We start from the raw sequence: 22,602 nt of genomic DNA, 5'->3' as shown, positions 1-22,602 counted from the left end.
CATTTATGGTACAAAAAATGCCCCCAAAGCACAACGACGGTCACAAACTGCTTCAAAATATAAAAATGTAATCTCTACCAAAAAAAAAATGTAATTGTGGGGCAAAATATAATTTTTGAAAAAAAATTGTTTCTTTAAGCAAAAACCCAGGAATTTTATGAGATAATTAACTTCCGACACAGGAGACTTCCAGGTGACCACACGCTGAGACCTCCCTGCACCTCTTCCCACTGCTTCCTCTCAGCAGGGAAAAGAGGAGGCGCTGAGCCAGAGGTGCCCGCCCCGCCCGTCTGCGACCTTCCTGTCTGGGTCGCAGCCTCTGCCAGACACTGTCCTTTCTTTCGCCCGTGAATCCAGGGAGGTGGTGGGCAGCACGGCCTTTAGTCCACAGCAGCCACAGGTAACTGAAGACCTGGTCCCAATTCTCCAGAGAGGCTACAGCCCACAGCCCCATCCCCCCACCCACCACAATTCAGCCAATTGCAAATAGGAAAAGGGGCAGGACTTCCTCGAGTGCCCTATCAGGAAAGGGAAAACCGAGGAAAGACAGCCATGCCCGTCATTGGGCGACATGAACTGTGGGTTAAGTGAAAGACTCATTCATATCTTCTTCTAGGAAAAACAAAGACAATGAACAGAAAGAAGCGAAGGCCAAACTGCCAGGCCAGGGACTAAGCTGGAGCACCAAATTCCATTCATTTTCTTTTGTTGTTAATTTCCACAAACGGATTCAAAACTAAGAGGGGTTACTAGAGTCTTAGTTTATTGTAAGTCTTATTTATTTACAGTACAAGTCTCCAAAAAGTCAAGGCAGTTATATTTTAAATAACATGTCAATCATATAAAACAGCAGGAACCAAAGTAGAGAAATATATACAATATAATACATTAACTACGTTCAATATTGTTGAGTTTTTCATATTAAATTAAGAGGCTGTTATGATTTACAATGTCATTTCTCTAGTTTAAAATTCAATCTGTCAAAAGACGTAATGTACATTTCTTTTACAAAACTGACACAGCAGTACTAATAAAACTGCTAATGATTGTAAATTTTTATTTTTTCTATAATACACTGTGCCTATGTTACAAAAAAACAAAAATTGCACTAGATGGTTTGAATACTGTGTAAGTCAGTATGTTAATACTTAAAAGAAACTCCTGATCTGTTTCACTATCAGGCTCATTCACAATAGTTTTCACTCTTCAAGCTGAGCAAACTTTTTCTACAGGTAGGTTACTTTCATTGGCAGCCCTGTTAAAAACTGCCAAGAAGCTGCTGGCTACAGCACCATCACAAAAGTTGATGCCAATCTAACCATCCTATTTACATTACCCAATAAAAGCCAGAACTAGAAAACCACTCACTGCTAAATCATGGAAAAAAATTTTAAGAGATTTTGTAGTAGGAAATTTTGGATATCTATAAATTTAAAGTATTCAACAGACTACAAAAGGACTTGCAACAGCTTATTCCCAGTTTTTTTCTTAAGCTACAGTAAGAAAACACTAAATCAATTTTTTAAAATAAGTTTCAATGGCACTGAAAAGCTTCACATTTACAAATAAGATGTTTATATAAAGCATTATGGTAACAGTTTTCTCTTGCTACTATCAATTATTCTCAAGATTTCATACTACACTCTAAGAAAGGAAGTATTTATTAAGATTTCTTCCTCATTCCTAACTTTTCAATATTAATATTCTCTAGGCCTTGAAAGGGAACTCAAGAAAGGAAAATAGTCAATGTTTAACACTAAGAAGCACAATATTTGAAACATCTTACAGAGAGAGTGTGAGAGAAGCAGTCTAAGAGCAGCAAGAAGCCAGGCATACAGTTCTACCACTCAAAACAAATGGTTAAACTGTATATTCCTCCTTCATTAACACAGCCCAGACATTAATTTTAAAAGGAAAGACTGTCTTTGTATGGTAGAAACTATTGCTTCAGAATATATTCTATTAGAATTTTTTAACCACAAAATTATCTACAAGGCAGCAGTATTTTAAAATGTAGTTTTTCAAGTCATGGGCAAGGAAAACAAACTCAACATGATACATTATTGTCAAGAGCCATTCCCATGAAGTATCCTTGCTATGTACATGGTACTGAAACTACAAAAACAAACTATTTGCTTATAACTGGGGGTAGACATCATGTACTTTAGGTGTTCATGACAAAGGGGGGTGGGGGTGAACAGGAAATGAACAGGATAAATAATCCCAACTATGCTGACTGGGGGAAAAAATGAACACAGAAGACAAAGCAATATTAGCATTTCAAATCAGACACAAAATCCATTGTTCCTGTACAAAAAGGAAGTTAATAATGTTCCACATACCTTTCACCTCTATACAACTCCTTTCCTAGTCTTTGATATCAAAACTAAAATCATCAGTATTTTGTGTTTCTTCAAAAGGCACATACGCATGTTTTAAAAAGAGGTCAGAGACTTAACAGATCAGTCATAAATACTTGGTCAATTTTTTTCCAGCTTTTATCCAAAACAAACCATATTTTTAATAAGCACAAAAACCAAACGATTGCCTTCTTCTCTAAAATAAACTTTCTAAAATGTTCCTACTTCATGTACTCTCTATAACTGAACTTATCCAGACATCTTACTCTTATTTTGTGAAAACTGAGGTGCTATTATACGCAGACTACAAAGAGTGGAATCTTTAAAACTTAAATCCCGAAATTATCCTTGTTACAGAAAGAAGCCAAGAGGAAATATTCTGGGGTTACAGAATCTCCTCAAAGATAGTTTAGTCCTTTTCATCACTTTTAAAACAAACAAAAATGCTGACTATTAAACAAGAAATTCCTTACTAAGAATAATATTATTATTTATCAGTCATTGGAACTAGCTAGTATGTAGAAAGTTGGAAAAAAGAAAATGTTCACACCAGAAATTTTTAATTTTACAGATATTTTACCTCTATAAAAAACAAGCATAGGTCTTTCCTTCTCACCCAGTTTTTTGGGCCTAATTCCTTTTTGATATTAAAAGAAAATTCTTGATGATTTCTTGCTTTAAGGATTTAGTTACTGAGGACTAATTTACTAATGATAACCACGTTTCCCTGATAATGGAGGAAAAAACCTAGAATATGAGCATATGCAGGTAAATAAAATTTAGTATATTAATTACACAAAAGTTTTAAACAAGCTTAAAAAAATAGCTTCAAAGAAAGGCTTAAAGTTAATAGCTATAAGCCTTCTGTCATCCACCAAGAAGAGAGAATTTTAAAAATATCAAACCAAGTTTAAAAACACTCAAAACCAAGTTAAGCTGGGAAAATAAAGAAACTTAGAGGAATCCCAGTTTAAGTCAAATTCCTCAACAAAACAGTAAGGGCCAACCTGTTTAAATGGTCATTAGTGGAATAAATCAGAATTTTTCTAAAGGTTTCAGAAATTCTGATAATAGGCAACATTAAATTATTACATAAACACACATAAAATTCAACAGCTCTACAAATGTTTTTCCAAGAACATGTCAAATATGATGCCAAGAAAGTCACATTGCTTCTTCTTAAAACTATTAAGTTAGCAAATATGACAACCCCATTTTTTTACTCTTATCTACTTATCTCTAACTTTAGCCCTTTCAAGTCTTCAATGAGAAAATCTGCATGCAACTTCTCAACCTGCAGACAGGTATCAAAAACCTAATCTACAGGTATCAAAAACCAAAGTGCAAATCCACAGAATTTTTACTCTTCGACCACAGACATTCTAAAGAGCTACAGAACTTAGAAGTCTTTGCAAAGGTGAATATGATAAAGAAAACAAGTAGCTTATTTTTGGTCCTTTGTTCCTGCCTCTTTTCCTTCATCATCCATTTCAAAATATGTGCTTGATTGATTGATTTCAGCAATTCAGACCCAGGCCTGTCCAGTGGTCTGGTACCATCAGGAAATATTTGTCCATTGCTTCACAAAACCTAGTCCTGTACAGTTCTGGTGAGACCACAGTTGGCATTTTGCCTAAGAGTATGAAAGAGAAAAAGGGAAAAGAAGCTGTTATATAACTGACTGGGCAACTGACTATATTCTTTCATACAAACGCCAATAAAGATACAGACAACCAGAGCAGTGAGGAGTCAGGGTTATCTCACATGCCATGGGATAGAGTCTTGCCTGACAGGAGTTTCTATTTTAAAAAGTTAGCTTTTTCCTACATAGGAGAGATGTTTAAAAGTAAACGTGAGACTAACAATGCTTAGAAAATGCAGAGGGTCTCAAGGGCTAAAAAACCTCTTATTCAGAACCTCTGGCTTTATGTTTTAACCTTCAATTGTGAGAACCTCTGGCAGAGGTTCTCTTTAACACAAATTTATACCCAGTATTTCCCCCCGTAGAATTTCCCCTATTATGATTTGGTGCATAATGATGAAATAAGAGATAGGCACTTGTGTTTTAGAATTAAAAAAAAAAAAAAGCATCCATTTTTAAAATTTTAATTGATAATAAATATATGAGAACACTTTAAAGAGCAAACAAAACAAAAATTCTGCTCACCTTGTCCTCCTAAAATTCCTGTTGACTTCACAACCATCTCAAGCTTTTTGTCCCATGTAAATGTTCGAATATAATCTGGGGGTAGAGGAGGCAGGTGAAATCAGCAGTAAAACCATGCAAATGGTATCACTACTATGTCTGACATGGTTAACTTTCACTGAGTGCTGACAATGTGTCAGGTGCTGTTCTCAGGGATTCCCCCATATTAATTTGTTCAATCCTCATAACAATCACAAAGGACCTCATTTATTACTGACTTTTTTTTTTCTTTGAGACAGAGCCTCACTCTGTTGCCTAGGCTAGACCGCAGGGGCATCACTATAGCTACTGTAACCTTAAACTCCTAGGCTAAAGTGATCTTCCCAACTCAGCCTCCTCCGTAGCTGGGACTAAACGTATGCTAACATCCTGCTAATAATAACTTTTTAAATTCACATTTTTGGTAAAGATCATGAAAACAGAAATGAGGAAGATGAATAGAAGGGACTAGAATGAAAAACCATTATTTTTAAAGTTTCAAATGAAAGTTTGTAAAAATAGTCAATGAGCTATTACTAAGTCAGGTTCAAGAGCATCTGTAACTTTTATTCTACATTCAATCATGAACTGTAAATAAAGTACACTTATTGACTTACCTATAATCCCAACTACTAGCTCATTGCTAGTATCATCTCGCCCAACCAGCAAAGAATAATCTATAATGAGGTGGCTAGAAAGGAAATGGGCATCACTATGGATCGAGGTTCTGAGCACAGCTTTGGAATGAGAACGAATATACAGGGGATTGTCTCGAACCATCTTTAGGAGATTTTCATCCAGCAAAACCACATCACAACTCTCTTTCCCAGTGTCAGTTTTTACATTTCGATTCCTAAGTGAGCCCTTCAAATCAAAAACCTAGCAGAAAGAAAATCTTTGTCATTTATAAAGTGTGAGCTGACAAAATGGTTAATTAATTTCATTAAATTTAAAAGGCAGAAAGACTCTTGTGGTCACTATCATTACATACCTGTTTAACTTTAATTTTTAAATTTAATCATAATTTGTATAACAAGTCATTAAACACATGCTGATATAATTGTATAATATATAAAATACATGGTAATATAATTAGATCATATGAAATTAATACCTAGGTATTTAATTACTGAAACAGTTCAGAAATACACTGGCCAATTTAACCAACTTTAAGATGCATTAATAAGTCATTCCAAAAATATATTGCTGGATCATAAAACAACATTTTTTAAAAAAGGGATGCAAACAGTCTTAGTAAACAAAGTTTTGACACTAAACTCTTATAATGGCAATAGAGAAGCAACAGCATTATTCCAGGAATATTTGGGTGGTGGGAAAAGCAAAGCACTCAAAGGTCAGAAGACTTGAGTTGTACAATATGACCAGTCCAATCGGGAGTGTTTTCCACAGACCAGTATTGATCAGTTGCTCCTGGTTCACACTGATGTCAGGAAACTAGTGTCAGAATGTAAATCAATTACATCTTTAAGTAGCCTGTTTAATTTAGCTGATGTTTTTCTCATAGCCAGATCCTCTCAATGAAGAAACCAGCACACTGAATTATAATCTAGCACAAGCTCCTTATCTCATCACATACTGGAAACAGTTTAAAGACCAGCACTTTGCAAAGCACTGTTCTAGAACCTACACCAATCTGAGTTCTAGGAATAGTGAGTGACTTTGTAGAAGTACTTATTTCTCTAGGCCTCAGTGTCTTAATCTTTAAAACTAACATGGTTTAAGTAGATCTACCTTTTTATTCTACCAATTCTGTGATTCTATAATATTGGATGTGTTAAATTTTAAGACCAAACCATATCAATAATTCTTCTTTATTCTTTCCTCCAAGGCTCAAGAAGTCAAAAGTTAAATTTGACCTAGTAACCGAAGTTACATCTTTACTTTAAAATACTACTCTCTGATTTATTACATTTAAAAACCAAAAGGACAAAGGGTTCTAGTAGCCAACTACTTCACATAGTTCAATATCCTTACCTGTGCCATCTTTCTCCCATAGAAAAGATTTTCCATGACAAGGAGATCTAACTTCTTCTCAGTGTTATTCTGAGAGTTCTTATAACCAATTCTATAAACACCAAGAATTTTGGCCAATGCAGTGGGCCTCTAATAAGAAAAGATCAAAGTAAACTCTTATTAAAAGGAACTCTGTGTAATTTATTACTGATACCTGGACTATCTACATAATGTCTGAACGTTATTTTTTACTGATATGATCAGCCAGAGGACCTTAAAAAAAACTCAAACCCCTGAATTTCAGAAATGCATATCGCAGCAATGCCAATAAAAATATCAGAATAACATTCTTCCATGGGATAATCCTTCAGTTGTTCAAATTTCAAAAACTTAATTATAACATGTCATTTTCTCCAATAACAATAAAAATAAATAACTTTAAAGAAAAACTCTTTATAACTCCTTCATATCTTATGGAAGGTGAGGTCACCACTCAATGTTAAGTGGGCAAATCTGGGCCATTGGCCATCTAGCAATGGAAGGCATCCCTCATTTCTCAATACATATTTCAAATTTCTGTTCTAGTAAAACTACCAATTATTGAATGTGTAGCTAATTTCACCCAGTATTGATGTCTTAATTGATGACTGATTTTTATTTACATACTAGTAAAAAGCAACTTGCTCAAGATCATTTGGCTCCTGAACGGCAAAGGTAAAACAATTCCAGTTTGAAATCTCTGCATTCTATCACACCTCAACAGCACAAGAGAGATCCAGTCAAGTCCTATTCGTATCTTACCTCAATAGCAAACTGCCATTAGGACTAACCCTCAGGATGTGCAAATGCCCAGTAAACTCTGATTATGGACCAGGGTTTGGGATTTCTACCTTTTGTTGAACAGCATTTGTAATATAATTGAAGTAGTGTGGTGCAAAATCGAGGAAAGACTGGACTTCCAGACGAGGCATTTGTTTCAAAATGAATCTATCATCTAAAAGGCAGAAATTTCAAGCATTTATTCAATCACAAATATACTGTAATCCATAATACATTATTCCAAAGTTCTCAAATTATTTGGTTGCTTTATGATTTTAGGGATATTTCTTATGTCACAGTGAAAATTTTGATCAGAGAGTAATTCTCAGGTACCTGAAATGTCAGAAGGCATCCTGAGGATTTTATACAGTCAAGAAGCCTCTACTTTTAACAACAGCATACTTAAATACATTGCTAGACAATCTGCTTTTTTAGAGCTACCAAGGAAAACTTTATAAACTCTTTTGTTAATAATTCAGTAAGTCATAGTTATGAAAGTTCTTATCACGCAATATCCCTTCTGTTGCATTTTCTCAATCACATTTTCAGTGGGTATAGAGAATGGGATATGAAGTACAAATGGTTGTGATATTCTGTAAGCCTTTACAGGTTAAGAACTTGGCCTTTCTATTTTGATGTTAAATATTTCTATTTTTACCTTTCTCTTACCAGTCCTGAGGTATCCTTTTGTGTTTTCTAGATGTTCTGTTATTTTATACATGTGGAAAACTCAGAACTAGAGAGAGTTTAATAAGAACTTAATCAGCACCTAAGTCTCATTACAAATGTAGTACATGTATATTCTTTTATTAATTTTATTGCATCCTCTCAAAGCATAAGAGAAACAAAAACTTTGTTTGCCAATAGATGATACCATACTACCTCAGTTCAAGTGATTCATAAATTATCTGAGAAAATATAGAAATTGCTTAATCAGTAAATGACTGAAAAAGTTTACCTTCAGTTGCATAGAAGACAGCTCCTGATTTGCCTCCTCGGGCCTGCCAGAGTGACGAGTGGGAAAGGGAACGAATGAAATCTTCCTCGCTGCTGCCCAGAATCACGTCACGCATCTTATGAAACTCTCCCGCATAGTAGAGCCGACAGTAAAATTTTGCATTAGCATCAGAAAATTCTATAAACAGAAGTTATTTTTAAGTTTTTGTGAATCAGAAAATACCTTTTCCTTCTCCCCACTACCCCCAGCCCTGGCCAAATGCAACTATTTCAATTTCTCCATGATTGTATTTTTTTTTTTTGAAACAGAGTCTCAAGCTGTCACCCTGGGTAGAATGCTGTGAGATCACTGCTCACAGCAACCTCAAACTCTTGGACTTAAGCGATTCTCTTTTCTCAGCCTCCCAAGTAGCTGGGACTACAGGCACCCACCACAATGCCTGGCTGTTTTTGGTTGTAGTTATCATTGTTGTTTGGCGGACCCAGGCTGGACTTGAACCCGCCAGCTCCAGTGTATGTGGCTGGCTCCTTAGCCACTTGAGCTAGAGGTGCCAAGCCCATGATATTATTTGTCACATTAAGTCTAAATCCCCATTTATCATAATTCTTCAAGGTGATCCTCAAGGTGAATCAAAGAACTCTTACAATCACCCTTATATATTTTCAGAAAAAAATCAAAAACAAGACTCAGATCTAACTTTATATTGGTTACTGGATTTTCATTTATAGTATATTTACAGCAATTATTAACAAATACTTTAAAATTTACTGTATATGATATTACTCTGGACAATATATTTCTGGTAACCATATATAAAATCCTAAATACTTTGTCAATACTCTGTGATGCTAGATTATACAGTAAGTAAATATTTAAATATCAAAAATCAAAAGCATAACTTATAAATTAAATTATAATTATCTACATTAAATTTATAAATTGAATAATGTAAATTTACAAACTAAATTATAAATACACCTCATATCAGTATACGAAGTTAATATTCATTTCAAGAAATAGGATATTTATCTAGGAGGAAACTAGAAGTCTCAAATAATAGAGTCCACCCGATTATAGTCCTTCTCCCCAAACAAAAGATATTATTATTTCATACTTACGAAGTTCCACATGAGGATTTGTGATTTGTTTCTTCTGTGTATCTCCTCCATCAACCTCATCTAAAAGGTTTAATGTAATTAGTAAAGACAAAATTTTAAGTAGTCGCCAGTTTTTTTTCTTTTTTCCCTGATATAACAAAAATTAGCAAATCGAAAGTAAGAATATCCTAGTAAAGTCACCATCAAGCAAGCATGAAATATATAAACCATAGGGCAGCGCTTGTGGCTCAGTGGGTAGGGTGCTGGCCCCATATACCAAAGGTGGAGGGTTCAAACCCAGCCCCAGCCCCAGCCAAACTGCCACAAAAAATAGCTAGACATTGTGGCGGGCACCTGTAGTCCCAACTACTCGAGAGGCTGAGGCAAGAGAATCACGTAAGCCCCGGATTTGGAGGTTGCTATGAGCTGTGATGCCAAGCACTCTACCAAGGCCGACAAAGTGAAACGCTGTCTCCTATGCCATACTTTAAATCATTTATAGATTGCTTATAATATTTAATAAAATGTAAATGTTATGAAAAAAGAAAAGAAATACATAAACCATGTAAACAATTTCAATGTATCTTTTGAAATTTTAATTTTTAAGTTAAAGAAGAGACAGGTTGAGTAACTTTTCTTACATTTGGGTAATTTCTATGATAGCAATATAGTAACTCAGCTCTTATGCCAAGAATTTCCATGGCTTCTTTATCAGTTTTTTGACCAGTTTTCTCCATGTGTGTGCAATAATGCTTCACTGATAGTTTGTACTGTTTTATCATATGCTAACATATATACAATATATAAAAGAGTCATTTTTGTATTTGTATTTGTCTAGCAAACCTAGTCCCAGATCCACTCTGCTTAATCATAGTTGATTTGAAATATATCTTAAGATCTAGAAGAACAAATCATTCCCCAGGTTTCACATTTTAAGATCATCTTTTGAAACATCAGAGCCTTCCAAGGATCACATTTAAAACCTACAGACTAACAGCAGCCTATTGAATACTAAACAAACACCTTAATTATTAATCAAAATTTATTATAGCAGTCACTATATTTTAAACTACTAATCACGGTCTAACTCAGGGATCACCAAACTGTTTCTATGAAGAGCCTGAAAGTAAGTATTTTAGTTGGTTGGTAACTATTCAACCTACATGTGAGAACAAGCATACAATAAGTAAACAAATGAGTGTGCCTGTGTCCCAATAAAACTTTAATTACAAAAACAGGTTCACATAGTCTGCCAATTCCTGGTCTACACCCATAGCCAAACACAATAATGTAAAATGCCAAATTTTTTAAATATTGAGATGAAGGTGAACATAATAGCCACAACCCCACAGGAACTGGAAAAGGAAGAAGACATCTAAGGGATGGTAGAATGGAAACATCTGCATATATGCTGTGAGTTATATAGTGAGACCGATGTATCACCCATGTAATGTCACATAAACCTTGGAAGACACTGTTTTGCCACTTCACAGATATGAAACCTAAGGATTTCTGATGCTACTATAAAGTGATAGCAGTAGAATCTAAAACCATTTGGACTCTTCAAGTTCCATGCTTTCCCCATTCTACCACATCGAGGAGTGAGAAGAGGGGGAATGCTGCAGCTTTGGCAATAAGAATTATAATCATCTGTAACGGCTATAAAAAAACAAACAACTAAAATATATAACTCAAAGCCTAGAAGAAGCACATTTGGTCTGCTTTAACACACCTGGAGGCTCAGTGCCTTGATTCTCAGTCCCCTCCTTGCCCATCTGCCCAACTTGGTAGTAAGCACTATCTGCTCCACGCAAGGTCTCTCTCTTCTGGGAAGAGAGATCAGGGCTTTTTCCTGCTGTCCCTCTGAAGAAGGACAACATTCCAGAAGGCTTTTTGGCTTAAAATAAGAAAATAGCATTAAGTATAGGTCACTGGAAAATAAAAACTTTCAACTCCCGTGTTAGCAGTAACCATTATACACATGAAGCTAATAGATCTGAGTAACAGATATTTTCAGTTGCACAGATTATCATTCCATTTGCTGCTGTTTCTGAGCAGTCAAGCACCTTAGAAACACAGATGGAAAGCAATACTTAGCTAGTTGAACACAAAAATGTGAGATATTCTCCAGAAAATATCTTTTAACAGCAATTTCTTAAGCAACAAGATTACATTAGGGTTGAGTTCTTATAATACTGCCATACAGTTAATTAAAATAACACAAAACTACTTCACAAGCTAAAAGAATTCAGTTAAAGGTAACATCTCTGTGTCGTTTGTATTCCTTCATTTTAACACAGGAAAATAAAAGATTTTGTTTTTAGCATGTTTCCAAAAATAGACCATCACGGGCGGTGCCTGTGGCTCAGTGAGTAGGGCGCCGGCCCCATATACCGAGGGTGGTGGGTTCAAACCCAGCCCCGGCCAAACTGCAACCAAAAAAAATAGCCGGGCGTTGTGGCAGGCGCCTGTGGCCCAGCTACTCAGGAGGCTGAGGCAGGAGAATCGCCTAAGCCCAGGAGTTGGAGGTTGCTGTGAGCTGTGTGATGCCACGACACTCTACCGAGGGCCATAAAGTGAAACTCTGTCTCTACAAAAAAAAAAAAAAAAAAAATAGGTCATCACATGGCCAACAATTTACTAAAGCTTACTGTATAATTTTGTTCCTAGTTTTGAGGTTCATTCATCATACTTGTAAATTACCATTTACACATGTCATCCAGAGAAATTATACTTAGGGTAGGAGAAACTATTATTGCCTTCTAAGCATCCACTTCTACCTGGTTGTTAGTTACCAGAATTCTGCCCTGGAGGCGGGGGAGATAGCTATGTGTAGAAGCCCAGGAAATGGACCATGATTTTTATGAGCCAAGCAGGACGTGCTGCTCCCTACTTTCTTGGTCTCCTTCACATCAGAGCTGGCCCTGAGACTCAGTTCTGACCAATGAGACAAAAGGGGGAACCTCTACCTCCCTAATGAAAGACAACAGCTGCAGCTTGCACCTCCCTTTTTTCTGCCTCAAAAGTGAACAAAAATGGAACAGTTTTGACCCTGAGGAAAATTTAAGAGAATTATAGAGAAATTATCCCTGTACTATAATAATAATGCTGAGCAACTAAACCAATGCCAGCAAGTGCCCATACCCTGCTGTGGTTATTTTAAGGAAAGTAAACTAGCCCTTTATAGTTAGGTGAATTTTCTGCCATTTGTAGCTGAATACATCCTAACCAACAAAGAAACCTAAGTTCAAATCCAGGGCCACCAGTGACTGTCTAACTGTGAGCAAGTTAATTTTCTTTCTGAAAAATCAAGATATGACAAATAATCCTTTTTTGACTATTGTAGGAATTAAAGGAGATAATGCATGAAAATTTCTTTTCATAGTGCCAATAAGGCTAGGAAACTGTGGCTCAGTGAGCAGGGCGCCGGCCCCATATACCGAGGGTGGTGGGTTCAAGCCCAGCCCCGGCCAAACTGCAACAAAAAAATAGCCGGGCGTTGTGGCGGGCGCCTGTAGTCCCAGCTACTCGGGAGGCTGAGGCAGGAGAATCGCTTAAGCCCAGGCGTTGGAGGTTGCTGTGAGCTGTGTGAGGCCATGGCACTCTACCGAGGGCAATAAAGTGAGACTCTGTCTCTACAAAAAAAAAAAAAAAAAAAAGAAAAATTTTAAAATTAACTTGTTTATATCTTGTTTATATCTTAGGTGGTACATTTTAAACTGAGGATGGAAGGAAGGAAGAAGGGAGGGAGAGGAGGGAGGGAGGAAGAAAGGAAGGTCGGTCCTCCTTTTTGCCTAGACCAAGGAGCAATTTGAAACAAATTGAATAACTCAAACATCCATTAAAGATAAGAATCAAAAAGGAAAAGTAAAACATCTATAAAAGATGATATTAAAAATGTTTACATTTATATATATTTCAAAGACCAGAAGTACTAAATCCTTGTCAGATGGCACTTACTGTTTTTATGTGTTCTCTTTTTCAAACCATAACTTAAAATAAAACTTATTATAAATACTTCATTGTAATCTTACTTGGTTGTGGTTCTGCTTCTGCCGGACGGTTTGTCTGTCCCCCACTGCTTTCAGGTAATCTAATAGGGCTGCTACTCTTTGGTCTATTGTCTAAAGTACTAAAATGAAAAACAAAGGGAAAATTGTTTTATACTAGTTTCAGATAGAAAATAACAAGTAGTCTGATTCCTACACTAATTTACTTCCCACCTAACCCCACCTATAATATCAGAGATTTGACTTGTAATTCACATAAACATAGGCTGGAAAATGGAACAAAAATTCTTTAAATATCTACTGGATATAAGAAAGTAGAATGCTGTACTACAAAAAGATAGGGAAGTATAGACTTTTATAATGTTTCCCCAAGTTCATTAGCACTAGGTCTCTTCTTTATTTAAGTCAAACAATTATAGAAAATACCAATTTCATTTTGCTCTCCCTGGTCACCATAATGATAATTCAGATGAAATTTCGTCACGTTAGTAGAGTTAGAAATTCTATTCCAGTAAGACTCATAACAATGGGCCTATGTCAATTTCTATCTAAATGTCTAAAATACTAAACATGCTAAAAAGAACTGGTTTGGATTTTTTTTTTACTATTAGGCACTTTAGTAATAATGAACAATTCACAGATACTTTAAATTACAAAGGCAAGCAGCAGCTTACATATTTTATGTTACTATTTTTTAAATCAAAACTTTTCAAAAACATTTAAGTTTCAATCTGTAATAAATATTGAACTGCTACAGCAATTGTCAGAAAACTGTCTCCTAAGGAACTGTTTTAGGTCTTGTGCAGTTCCTTTAAATCTTCCTGTCTTTTTTATTGGTTGAAATGAGTGCCATTGTCTGGATCCTAGAAATTTTTACACTAAGATGCTATAATAAAACTAAAGTACAAGCATATACAAAATAATCATATAAGTAAATTAAAATAGATTGTACTCAATCAAAAATCACCTATTTGTTGGAAATCCTTCTTCGGCACTGTTCCACAGAGTTGCTTTAGACAATTCCTCTAAGGCATTTCGGTATTCTTTACAACTTAGGGAAGAAAAATGTCAAACATTAAGTTCTACTTTTTAAATGTATCATACATTTTAGAATAAGTTTTGCTTTATGGAACACAACCATTTTAAGTGTATATAATTAAATAAATTTTGGTTAACTAACAAAAACAATTAAGTAGAGACCTTACAAGGAAGGGCTACAGAACATGCACACAACAACCCACAAGCAGTGTCAACAAACTTAGTATTTTGGGTGCAACTGCAAGAGGGACACTACCTCACAAATGAAAACACTGTAGCTAGTTTGTACTCTCACATTAACCAGAAATTTAAAAAAAATATATATATATACTCAACAAAAATTGTAAAATCCTATATACTAACATTTAGATCAGATGATTTCAGGGATTGAACAGGTAACTGAAAAGTCTGAAACCTCAGGGTTTAGTACAATAGAGAATAAAGGAGCTTGAGAATGCTTTTCTACTAAAGGTACTAAACTTTAAGGGGAAAAATTGTTAATGCTCTATTAACCAATCTGACTCTTGGACCAGCAATCTGGAAGCACTGCTTTAGATATATCAAATTTGGAACAAGAGAAGCATGTTAGGAAGTATTAGTTTTCCAAGACACTGAAAGAAAATGACCTTAACTAGAATACTTGCTTCTAATAGTATGAAAAATATTTTTGATTTGGTTAACTTTCCTACCTTTCGTATCTATTAATGTATTATAACTAAGCAACAAAGTGAAAAGCGAATATGTAAGTCACTAGAAAGTTTTGAGAAAGACTGTGGTATGGTCCATTACTTCACTTTCAAGAAACACAATCAACAGCGTCCTTTCCGATTCACCCAGGCAAATTCCAACTTGCTCAGCTTATCAGTGTTGCTGAGAGGGCTTCATTTGTTTCTGTCCATCCAATTTTATGTTTCCTGGTTTCTGTACGTCTCAAAACTTTCATAAGGACTCATGTACTGTCTTCATAAAGGCCAAAAGGCAAACATAAAGAATTCATCATATAGAATTTTACAAAGGAAGAAATTCCTCATCATCCCAACAGTAAACTCTGAACTCCATAAGGGCTCACTCCTGCACATCCAATACTTAGAATGTCACATTTTGTAGACATTTAAATATTTATTGAATGGAATTATAACCACTATTTAAAAAGAAAATTAAAACTTTTGATGGCTCCCAATGGAAAAAACATTTTTTAATCAAATATCCGAGATTCTACTCAAAATAAGAGTAGATTTAAAAGCTTGCTCTATAATATAAATTATAATATATTTATAATTTTAAAGTAGGATGCCTCTTTATGACATATGATCACAGTGTAAATTAAAAAGTCAGACTTGTCTATAGGGGAAGGCATAACAGCTTTACAATAGTAGTACCCACTTAGCCACAGTTTCACCTTCCATGTGTTATCCATCGTCAACTGCTGTTCTAAATTATTAACATATTTTAAAAAAGAGAGACTACATTCATGTAACTTTCATTATAATGTACTGTTACAATTGTTCTATTTTATTATTATTGTTGTTGTTAATGTCTCATTGTGCCTAATTTATAAATTAAACCTTATGCCCAATGCAGTGGCTCACACCTATAATCCTAGCACTCTAGAAGGCCAAGGCAGGTGAACTGCTTAAGCTCAATAGTTCAAGACCAGCCTGAGCAAAAGCAAGACCCCATCTCTATTAAAAATAGAAAAATTAGCCAGGCATGGTGGCGTGCACATGTAGTACCATCTACACGTGAGGCTAAGCAAGAGGAGCCCAGGAGTTTGAGGTGGTTGTGAGCTATGATGCCACAGCACTCTCCTAACCTGGGACAATAGAGTAAGATTCTGTCTCAAAGAAAAAAAATTAAACTTTATCATAGGTATGTATATATAAGAAAAACATGGTGTGTATATATAGGGTTCATGACCACCCATGCATTCAGGCATCCGCTGGGAGTCTTAGAACATATCCATCCCAGATAAGAGGGCATTACTATATTCTAAGTAGGAACACTGTACCTCATATATGTATGAAGCAGGAAGGAAATGAGTAAAGAGTATAAAAAAAGATATTCAGATGATACAAGGCAGGATGTTCCAAGTATTAGGTCAATAAGTAAATTAAAGTATGGGATTAAGAGATAATTATAACATAATGGTTACACAATTCAAGGATCAGTAAATAACTTGCCTTCTCAATTTAGTTATTAGGAGCTTACTTAAGAATCGTCCCATGCCCCATTATTTGGGTAAAGAAAAGGTTTTCAGGTACAAAGAGAATAGGCCATCATGACTAAAGATGTATTTTTGCTTATAATTAATCATTTTGCATTATTCTATGTGAAAGACCCCAAAATAAAATCTATAGACATACATAAAATACATAGAAATAATCACAGGTGAAAAAGTCCCAAGAATAATACCTGAGAGCAAAAGCAATGATGGAGCTGGGTTCCTTCTCACAGACTGCAATGGGCACTCGCTCATGTTCATACATTAAGTAGTGTTTATCTGGATCACTGTTTGAATTTTTTAAATACATAAGTAAATTAGAATACAATATGAAAAAAATATGTAAAAACATGTTACAAGTAAATCTTGTAACAATTCTAAATAAATACTGCACAGTAAGAATACAAAGAAATACTTAAGAAAGCCAAAATGCACGTAGATGCTGATAACATGGATCAAATAGGCAAGAAAAAGATATCAAGAGAAAGTGATGAAGGTAATTAGAAAATTATCAGGATTAAGTTACAAACCAGAGAGTTCTGAAAGTCACTTCAAATAAAGATTTCCATATTGCCAATACTTTAGTCATACTAATTTCAAAAAGAATGAAGTCTAAGATATTGAAGTCTAAGATATTTTGTTCTACTATAAGCTTGAGAGGAAAGTCTACAAACTGTGGAGAAGACAGACATACTACTAGTCCAACTATAAGTAACATTAACACTCTAACTCCCTAAGCAGTGTTAGGCATAGTCATTGATTTCATTTAGGTGATATTTACCAAACACCTCATGTGCCAGGGACGTGATATGAAGAAAAATTATTATTAAGCACCTTACACGTGTGAGATGTTAACAGTTACAATGGTGAAAAAGATAGGCATCATAGAGTTTATAGTGTAGTAGGTAAAGAAACAAATAATCTTACAAATAAATATCATCACTGTGATAAATGCTATGAGGGAATTGTTATATAATAAATGTTTGTGTTTTTTCTCCCCAAATTCATGTTAAAATCCTCACCCTCAATGTGACGGCATAAAGAGGTAGGACCTTTGGGAGGTAATTTAGATCATAAAGATAGAGTCCTCACTAATGCTCTTCCCACTACGTGAAGATACAAAGAGAAGGCAACAATCTACATCTCAAAAGAGGTCTCCTCCAGAACCTAAACATGCTAACACCCTAATCTCAGACTCCTAGCCTCCAGAAATGTGAGAAATAAGTTTATGTTGTTTATAAGCTGCCCAGTCTATGGTAATTCATTTTAGCAGCCTGAACTGATTGCAACAGGAATCATGAGAGCATATAACAAAGAAAAAAATAACCTGGCTGGACAACAGGGATAGGCGAGATCCTAGTAATGTTTTCCTAAGAAAGAATACGATTTAATGATTAAGAAAGAAGGTGAGAGCATAAACAAAGGCTATAAAATAAGAAGGATCATAGCCCATTCACGAAACTGAGATATTTGGGTCTGAAGTAGAGAAAATAAGGAACTTGTACGTACTGTTATACTATCATGTAACACATCATACTGTACTCAGTCTCTACTTGTCTCTTCCCCAAGATTATAAGCTCCTCAGAACACTAATTTTTTTCCTTATAAATCTTATCCTACATCATAGGGCATCAGAGTAGGCACTAAATGAAAATTTGAATGTTTACTGAATAAATACATAAGTCAAATAAGAAAAAACAGAAGGTCTTACTAACAAATGTCTTCCTTTCGGATATACTTGTACTACCCTAACAAGAATAGCATTTCATGGCCACACAGGTCAACCAGTGGAAGAAAAGCAAACTTTCACAGCCAGCCTATGTTCTTTTCCAATCTGAGTGAGCCTCGTGCAAAAAGATCATCTAAAAACTTCTATGGGTCACTGTAATTTATCATCACTGCTAGAAATATGACATGTCCCAGTAGTTAGACCAGTAAGACCATCCTTACATACAAACAGCAGTGGTTTTATTATAATGAGATAATGAATGTAGCAGTATTATCTTTTTTTAAAAAGTATATATATATATATTATTTTTGGCACCAGAAATACTGTTGTTTAATTCACATTAGGAAATGCTTTCTTCATCCACTCATCTACTATCTCATCTACAAATTACATCATACCAAAAGATACCTCTTTTATTATGATGAAATAAAATGTAGGATCAAGAAATACATACATATCAATAAACAAATATAGCTCACATCTAAATATGCAGAAAATAAGTCTAGATATTTTTTTAAATTAAAGAAAAATAAAACACCCATTAGCTTTAATAATACTTACAAAGGAAATGGAATAGGATTATAGCTATTTCCTGGAAGCAAATTTGCGAAGATGGCTTTCATGGTTGACTTTTCTTTCACCTGGCTATCTGTGGATCCCAGCAAATGTCCATCAAACACATCTAAAATGAAAAATAGGTATTCTCAATGAATCCCAAATAAAAAAAAAAATGAAAAATAGTCTACTTATATATTATTGTTCAAGGAGAATAAAGAGTATAAATTATCCCCTTTATTTCTCTTCCGTTTAGAATATAGACAAATGTACTCTATAATTACCAATTATAGTTGAAAATCTCTATCTAAGAAAAGGACTCCTGAAGCAACAGTGAAGTACACACAGCACTGACACTAAGGGTCTTTTAAAAAAGAGAAAAATCTTTAAAACATTTCTTTAAACATTTTTTAACATCTCTGAAATTGAGATCATCCCATAATCAACCACTGCAGCAGCCAGATAGCAGCCATGAGGGGATTACTGCTTGAGCTTGCGTGAGCTTAGTCACAGATGTTCATGCTGTCACTTCAACTCAATTATGTGCACTGCGGCTACCACACCTGAATTTAATAGCAATTTTAAACTTAATTCCAAAGCATATACTATAATTAAGTAGTTACTGCTTAAATAGAAAGCATGGAAAGAGAGAAGCAAGGTATAAACTCACTGTTATGAAGCAAACATTTGTTGTTGGAGAAATGGCTACAATTTTACTTTCTTACAAAGCTACTACCATGTGCTTTATGAAACTTCAGAGAGCTAGATTCCCCAGAAGGCAGATGAAGCCGAATTTGTTACTAAGATATTTACAAGTCAAGCAATACAATTAAAGGGAGAAATAATACGATACAAAGCTATATCTAAAGAAGCATTTTTAATAAGCATAAAATAGAAAACTCCAAGGGATAAGAAACCATTATGTCAAAGAATTAGCAGTGTGTTTTTCTTCCTTGGAGACATACAAAGCAAAGATAACATCTTTCAGTCTAAGAGTCAGTGAAACACGTTGAAGTGACTTAAACTGCACCTTCAGAACTGCTGGCTGTATCTGGCTCAGGGGGCCCTCCCACCGACTGCTCCGACATGACTTCAGGTGGAGTAGGCAACTGGAGATGGGTAGAACTGGTAGAGCCCTGGCTAGACAGGGTTGTTAAGAAGCGATCCTCTAAAGAAAAATATAATCTTAAATGAGTCATTTATCACTATTACATCCATTTATTCCACCTAATATTAAATTTTTTTTTTTTTTTTGAAAGAGAGAGAGAGTCTTACTTTGTCACACTTGGTAGAGTGCCATGGCATCTATAGCTCACAAAAACTTCAAGTGATCCACCTGCCTCAGCCTCGAGTACCGGGGACTCCAGGCGCCTACCACAATGCCCTGCTAGTTTTAGAGACGGGGTTACGTTTTTACTCAGGCTGGTCTCAAATTCCTGAGCTCAAGTAATCCACCCACCGTAGCCTTGATATTAATTCTTTTTAATGTCAATTCATAGTTCTACTCTCTACAACATAAAATTTTTACTTTTCAAACATCATCCAGGTCATACAGCTCATCCCGAAAGGTTATACATGACTTGTACGTACGATGGCAGTACTGCAAGTGTCAACCAAGTCTGACTCCTGTCCAATACTCTCTCACCACACCACAACGTCTTCCTAAGTATTAGTTTATTTAGTTTAACAGAGAATGAAATTAGGATACTGTGGGAAAAACTAGATGCTTATTCTAAAGTGGTTTCTTCAACCACTAAATCATAATAGAAAAATAACAAGAATTATGAAATGAGCTCTGGCTCTATAAAAGTAGTCTACAGAAATTTCCCCAGAAAGTTTCTACGATGATATCAAGTTGTTCAATGAATACCGTGAAAGACATCTTAACTCTAGAAAAATTTCTAGTGATATTAAAAATGTAAATTAGGCCAGGCATGGTGGCTCATGCCTATAATCCTAGCACTCTGAGAGGCAGAGGCAGGTGGATCCCTTGAGCTCAGGAGCAAGAGTGAGACCCCGTCACTAGAAAATATAGAAAACCAGCTGAGTGTTGTGCTGGGCACCTGGAGTCCCAGCTACTTGGGAGGCTTAAGCAGGAGAATAGTTGAGCCCAGGAATTTGAGGTTGCTATGCGCTATGAAGCCCTGGCACTCTACCCAGATCAACAGAGTGAGACTATATCTCAAAAACAAATAAATAAAATTTAAAAATGAAAATGTAAATTAAACACTATAAGATTTTTATAGTGAAACCTAGGTGTTGACTTGAGATAAGCCAAATAGGTATTGAGTTTCTTTTTTCTGTTTTTTCCTCCTCTAATATCACCACTTTTTATAGTTCATGGATTTCTATAACCCAATTTTGTCTTCCTGTAATATGCCATATGATAATCTTAAACTGATAGGGTTACAGGAAGAAGTCTATATACAATCGCAATGGAAAAATAAGCTCAAAGTTAACAGTTAAAAATAACTTTACACTAAGAAATCTCTTTAAATCCAATGACAAGTGTCACTAGACTCTAGGACCAACCTTTTTCTCCATTTTGAAGTCCTGGGGAAATATTCCGTGGAGATGCATCCATTGCACTTATCTACAAAGAAGTGAATACTTCGTTCTTAAGGAAAACATTAAAATCACATTAAAAAATTTTAGCCTGGTGAATCTTCAGTTTTTTGGTTTCAGGATTTGTTTGTATTCTTAAAAATTACTAAGGATCCCCTCAATTTAAAATAGTTTTCCTCTAATTTATTAGAAATTAAAACTGAGAATGTTTTAAAATATCCATTAATTAAAAAATAATAAATGCATTACGTATAAACATAAGAACATATTTATTAATAAAAACATACTTATGTTCCAAAATTAGAAAAAAAATAGGTGAAAGAGTGGATACTGCTTTACATTTGGACGAGTATCTTTAACATCTAGTTAAATAGAAGGCAGCTAGATTCAGATATGGCTTCTGCATTTAATCTGTTGAGAAACATTGTTTTGATTAAATTGGCTTCATACTGGTACACAGTTGAAAAAGAAAAAATATGAAGGGCCTATGAAAGGGTCTTGGACTCTCAGTCATACTTTGAGAAAAGTATTCTGAATAGTAGCTTATTATTAGCATTCAATTGTTTAGAAATACTCAGGATTACCCACTAAGCCTAATAATCTTACCAAGAAACCTTCTCAATTCCTATTATCTACATATAAGAATATATCTAGAATAACTAAAAGGCCCATGTCCAATTTCATTACAAAGTCATTTCTTAGGTCTTCAATTAAAGTTCACCATATCAGAGATATCCCTCTGGCCACTCTATATAAATTAACGTACTACTTATTCTCTCAGCAACACTCTTTCTCTCTGACTCATTTTTGTCTTCATAGACTTTTTTTATGTTTTTAAATGTTTGTTAGTCTCCTCTTCATTAGACAAATATTTCATGAGGACAGTAACTATAGTCTTTGTTCATAACTGTAACCTCAGAACCATATGCAGCACTTAATAAGCACTAAACAACTATTTATCACGTAAATACAGTAGTCCTTTCATATCCGTAGTTTCACTTTCGGCAGTTTAAGTTACCTATGGTCAAACTTGGTCCAAAAGATAAAATAAATGAAAAATTACGAAAGTAAACAATTCATAAGTTTCAAAT

At 34.9% G+C, this 22,602-nt stretch overlaps 1 protein-coding gene across 7 annotated transcripts in view; it reads right to left on the bottom strand.

Moving 5' to 3' along the window:
• Positions 1 to 746: 746 nt before the first annotated feature.
• PIKFYVE (phosphoinositide kinase, FYVE-type zinc finger containing) overlaps positions 747 to 22,602 on the bottom strand; it is a 109,094-nt gene continuing 87,238 nt past the window's right edge. For all 7 annotated transcript variants that reach the window (XM_053597627.1, XM_053597624.1, XM_053597623.1 and 4 more), the window contains 14 exons: positions 21,479 to 21,539; positions 19,977 to 20,114; positions 18,953 to 19,073; positions 16,854 to 16,949; positions 14,371 to 14,454; positions 13,428 to 13,525; positions 11,126 to 11,290; positions 9,415 to 9,474; positions 8,297 to 8,473; positions 7,410 to 7,513; positions 6,541 to 6,669; positions 5,163 to 5,424; positions 4,528 to 4,602; positions 747 to 3,993 (listed from right to left, as the gene is read on the bottom strand). In XM_053597627.1, the coding sequence (XP_053453602.1) occupies positions 3,878 to 3,993; positions 4,528 to 4,602; positions 5,163 to 5,424; positions 6,541 to 6,669; positions 7,410 to 7,513; positions 8,297 to 8,473; positions 9,415 to 9,474; positions 11,126 to 11,290; positions 13,428 to 13,525; positions 14,371 to 14,454; positions 16,854 to 16,949; positions 18,953 to 19,073; positions 19,977 to 20,114; positions 21,479 to 21,539 (1,686 nt within the window). In that variant the 3' untranslated portion in view covers positions 747 to 3,877. The remainder of the gene's footprint in view (positions 3,994 to 4,527; positions 4,603 to 5,162; positions 5,425 to 6,540; positions 6,670 to 7,409; positions 7,514 to 8,296; positions 8,474 to 9,414; positions 9,475 to 11,125; positions 11,291 to 13,427; positions 13,526 to 14,370; positions 14,455 to 16,853; positions 16,950 to 18,952; positions 19,074 to 19,976; positions 20,115 to 21,478; positions 21,540 to 22,602) is intronic.

This window comes from Nycticebus coucang, chromosome 7 (assembly GCF_027406575.1).
Source record: "Nycticebus coucang isolate mNycCou1 chromosome 7, mNycCou1.pri, whole genome shotgun sequence".
Classification (NCBI taxonomy): domain Eukaryota; kingdom Metazoa; phylum Chordata; class Mammalia; order Primates; family Lorisidae; genus Nycticebus; species Nycticebus coucang.
The sequence above is the reverse complement of the archived record's forward strand: the minus strand, read 5'-3'. Positions and strand labels throughout refer to the sequence as shown.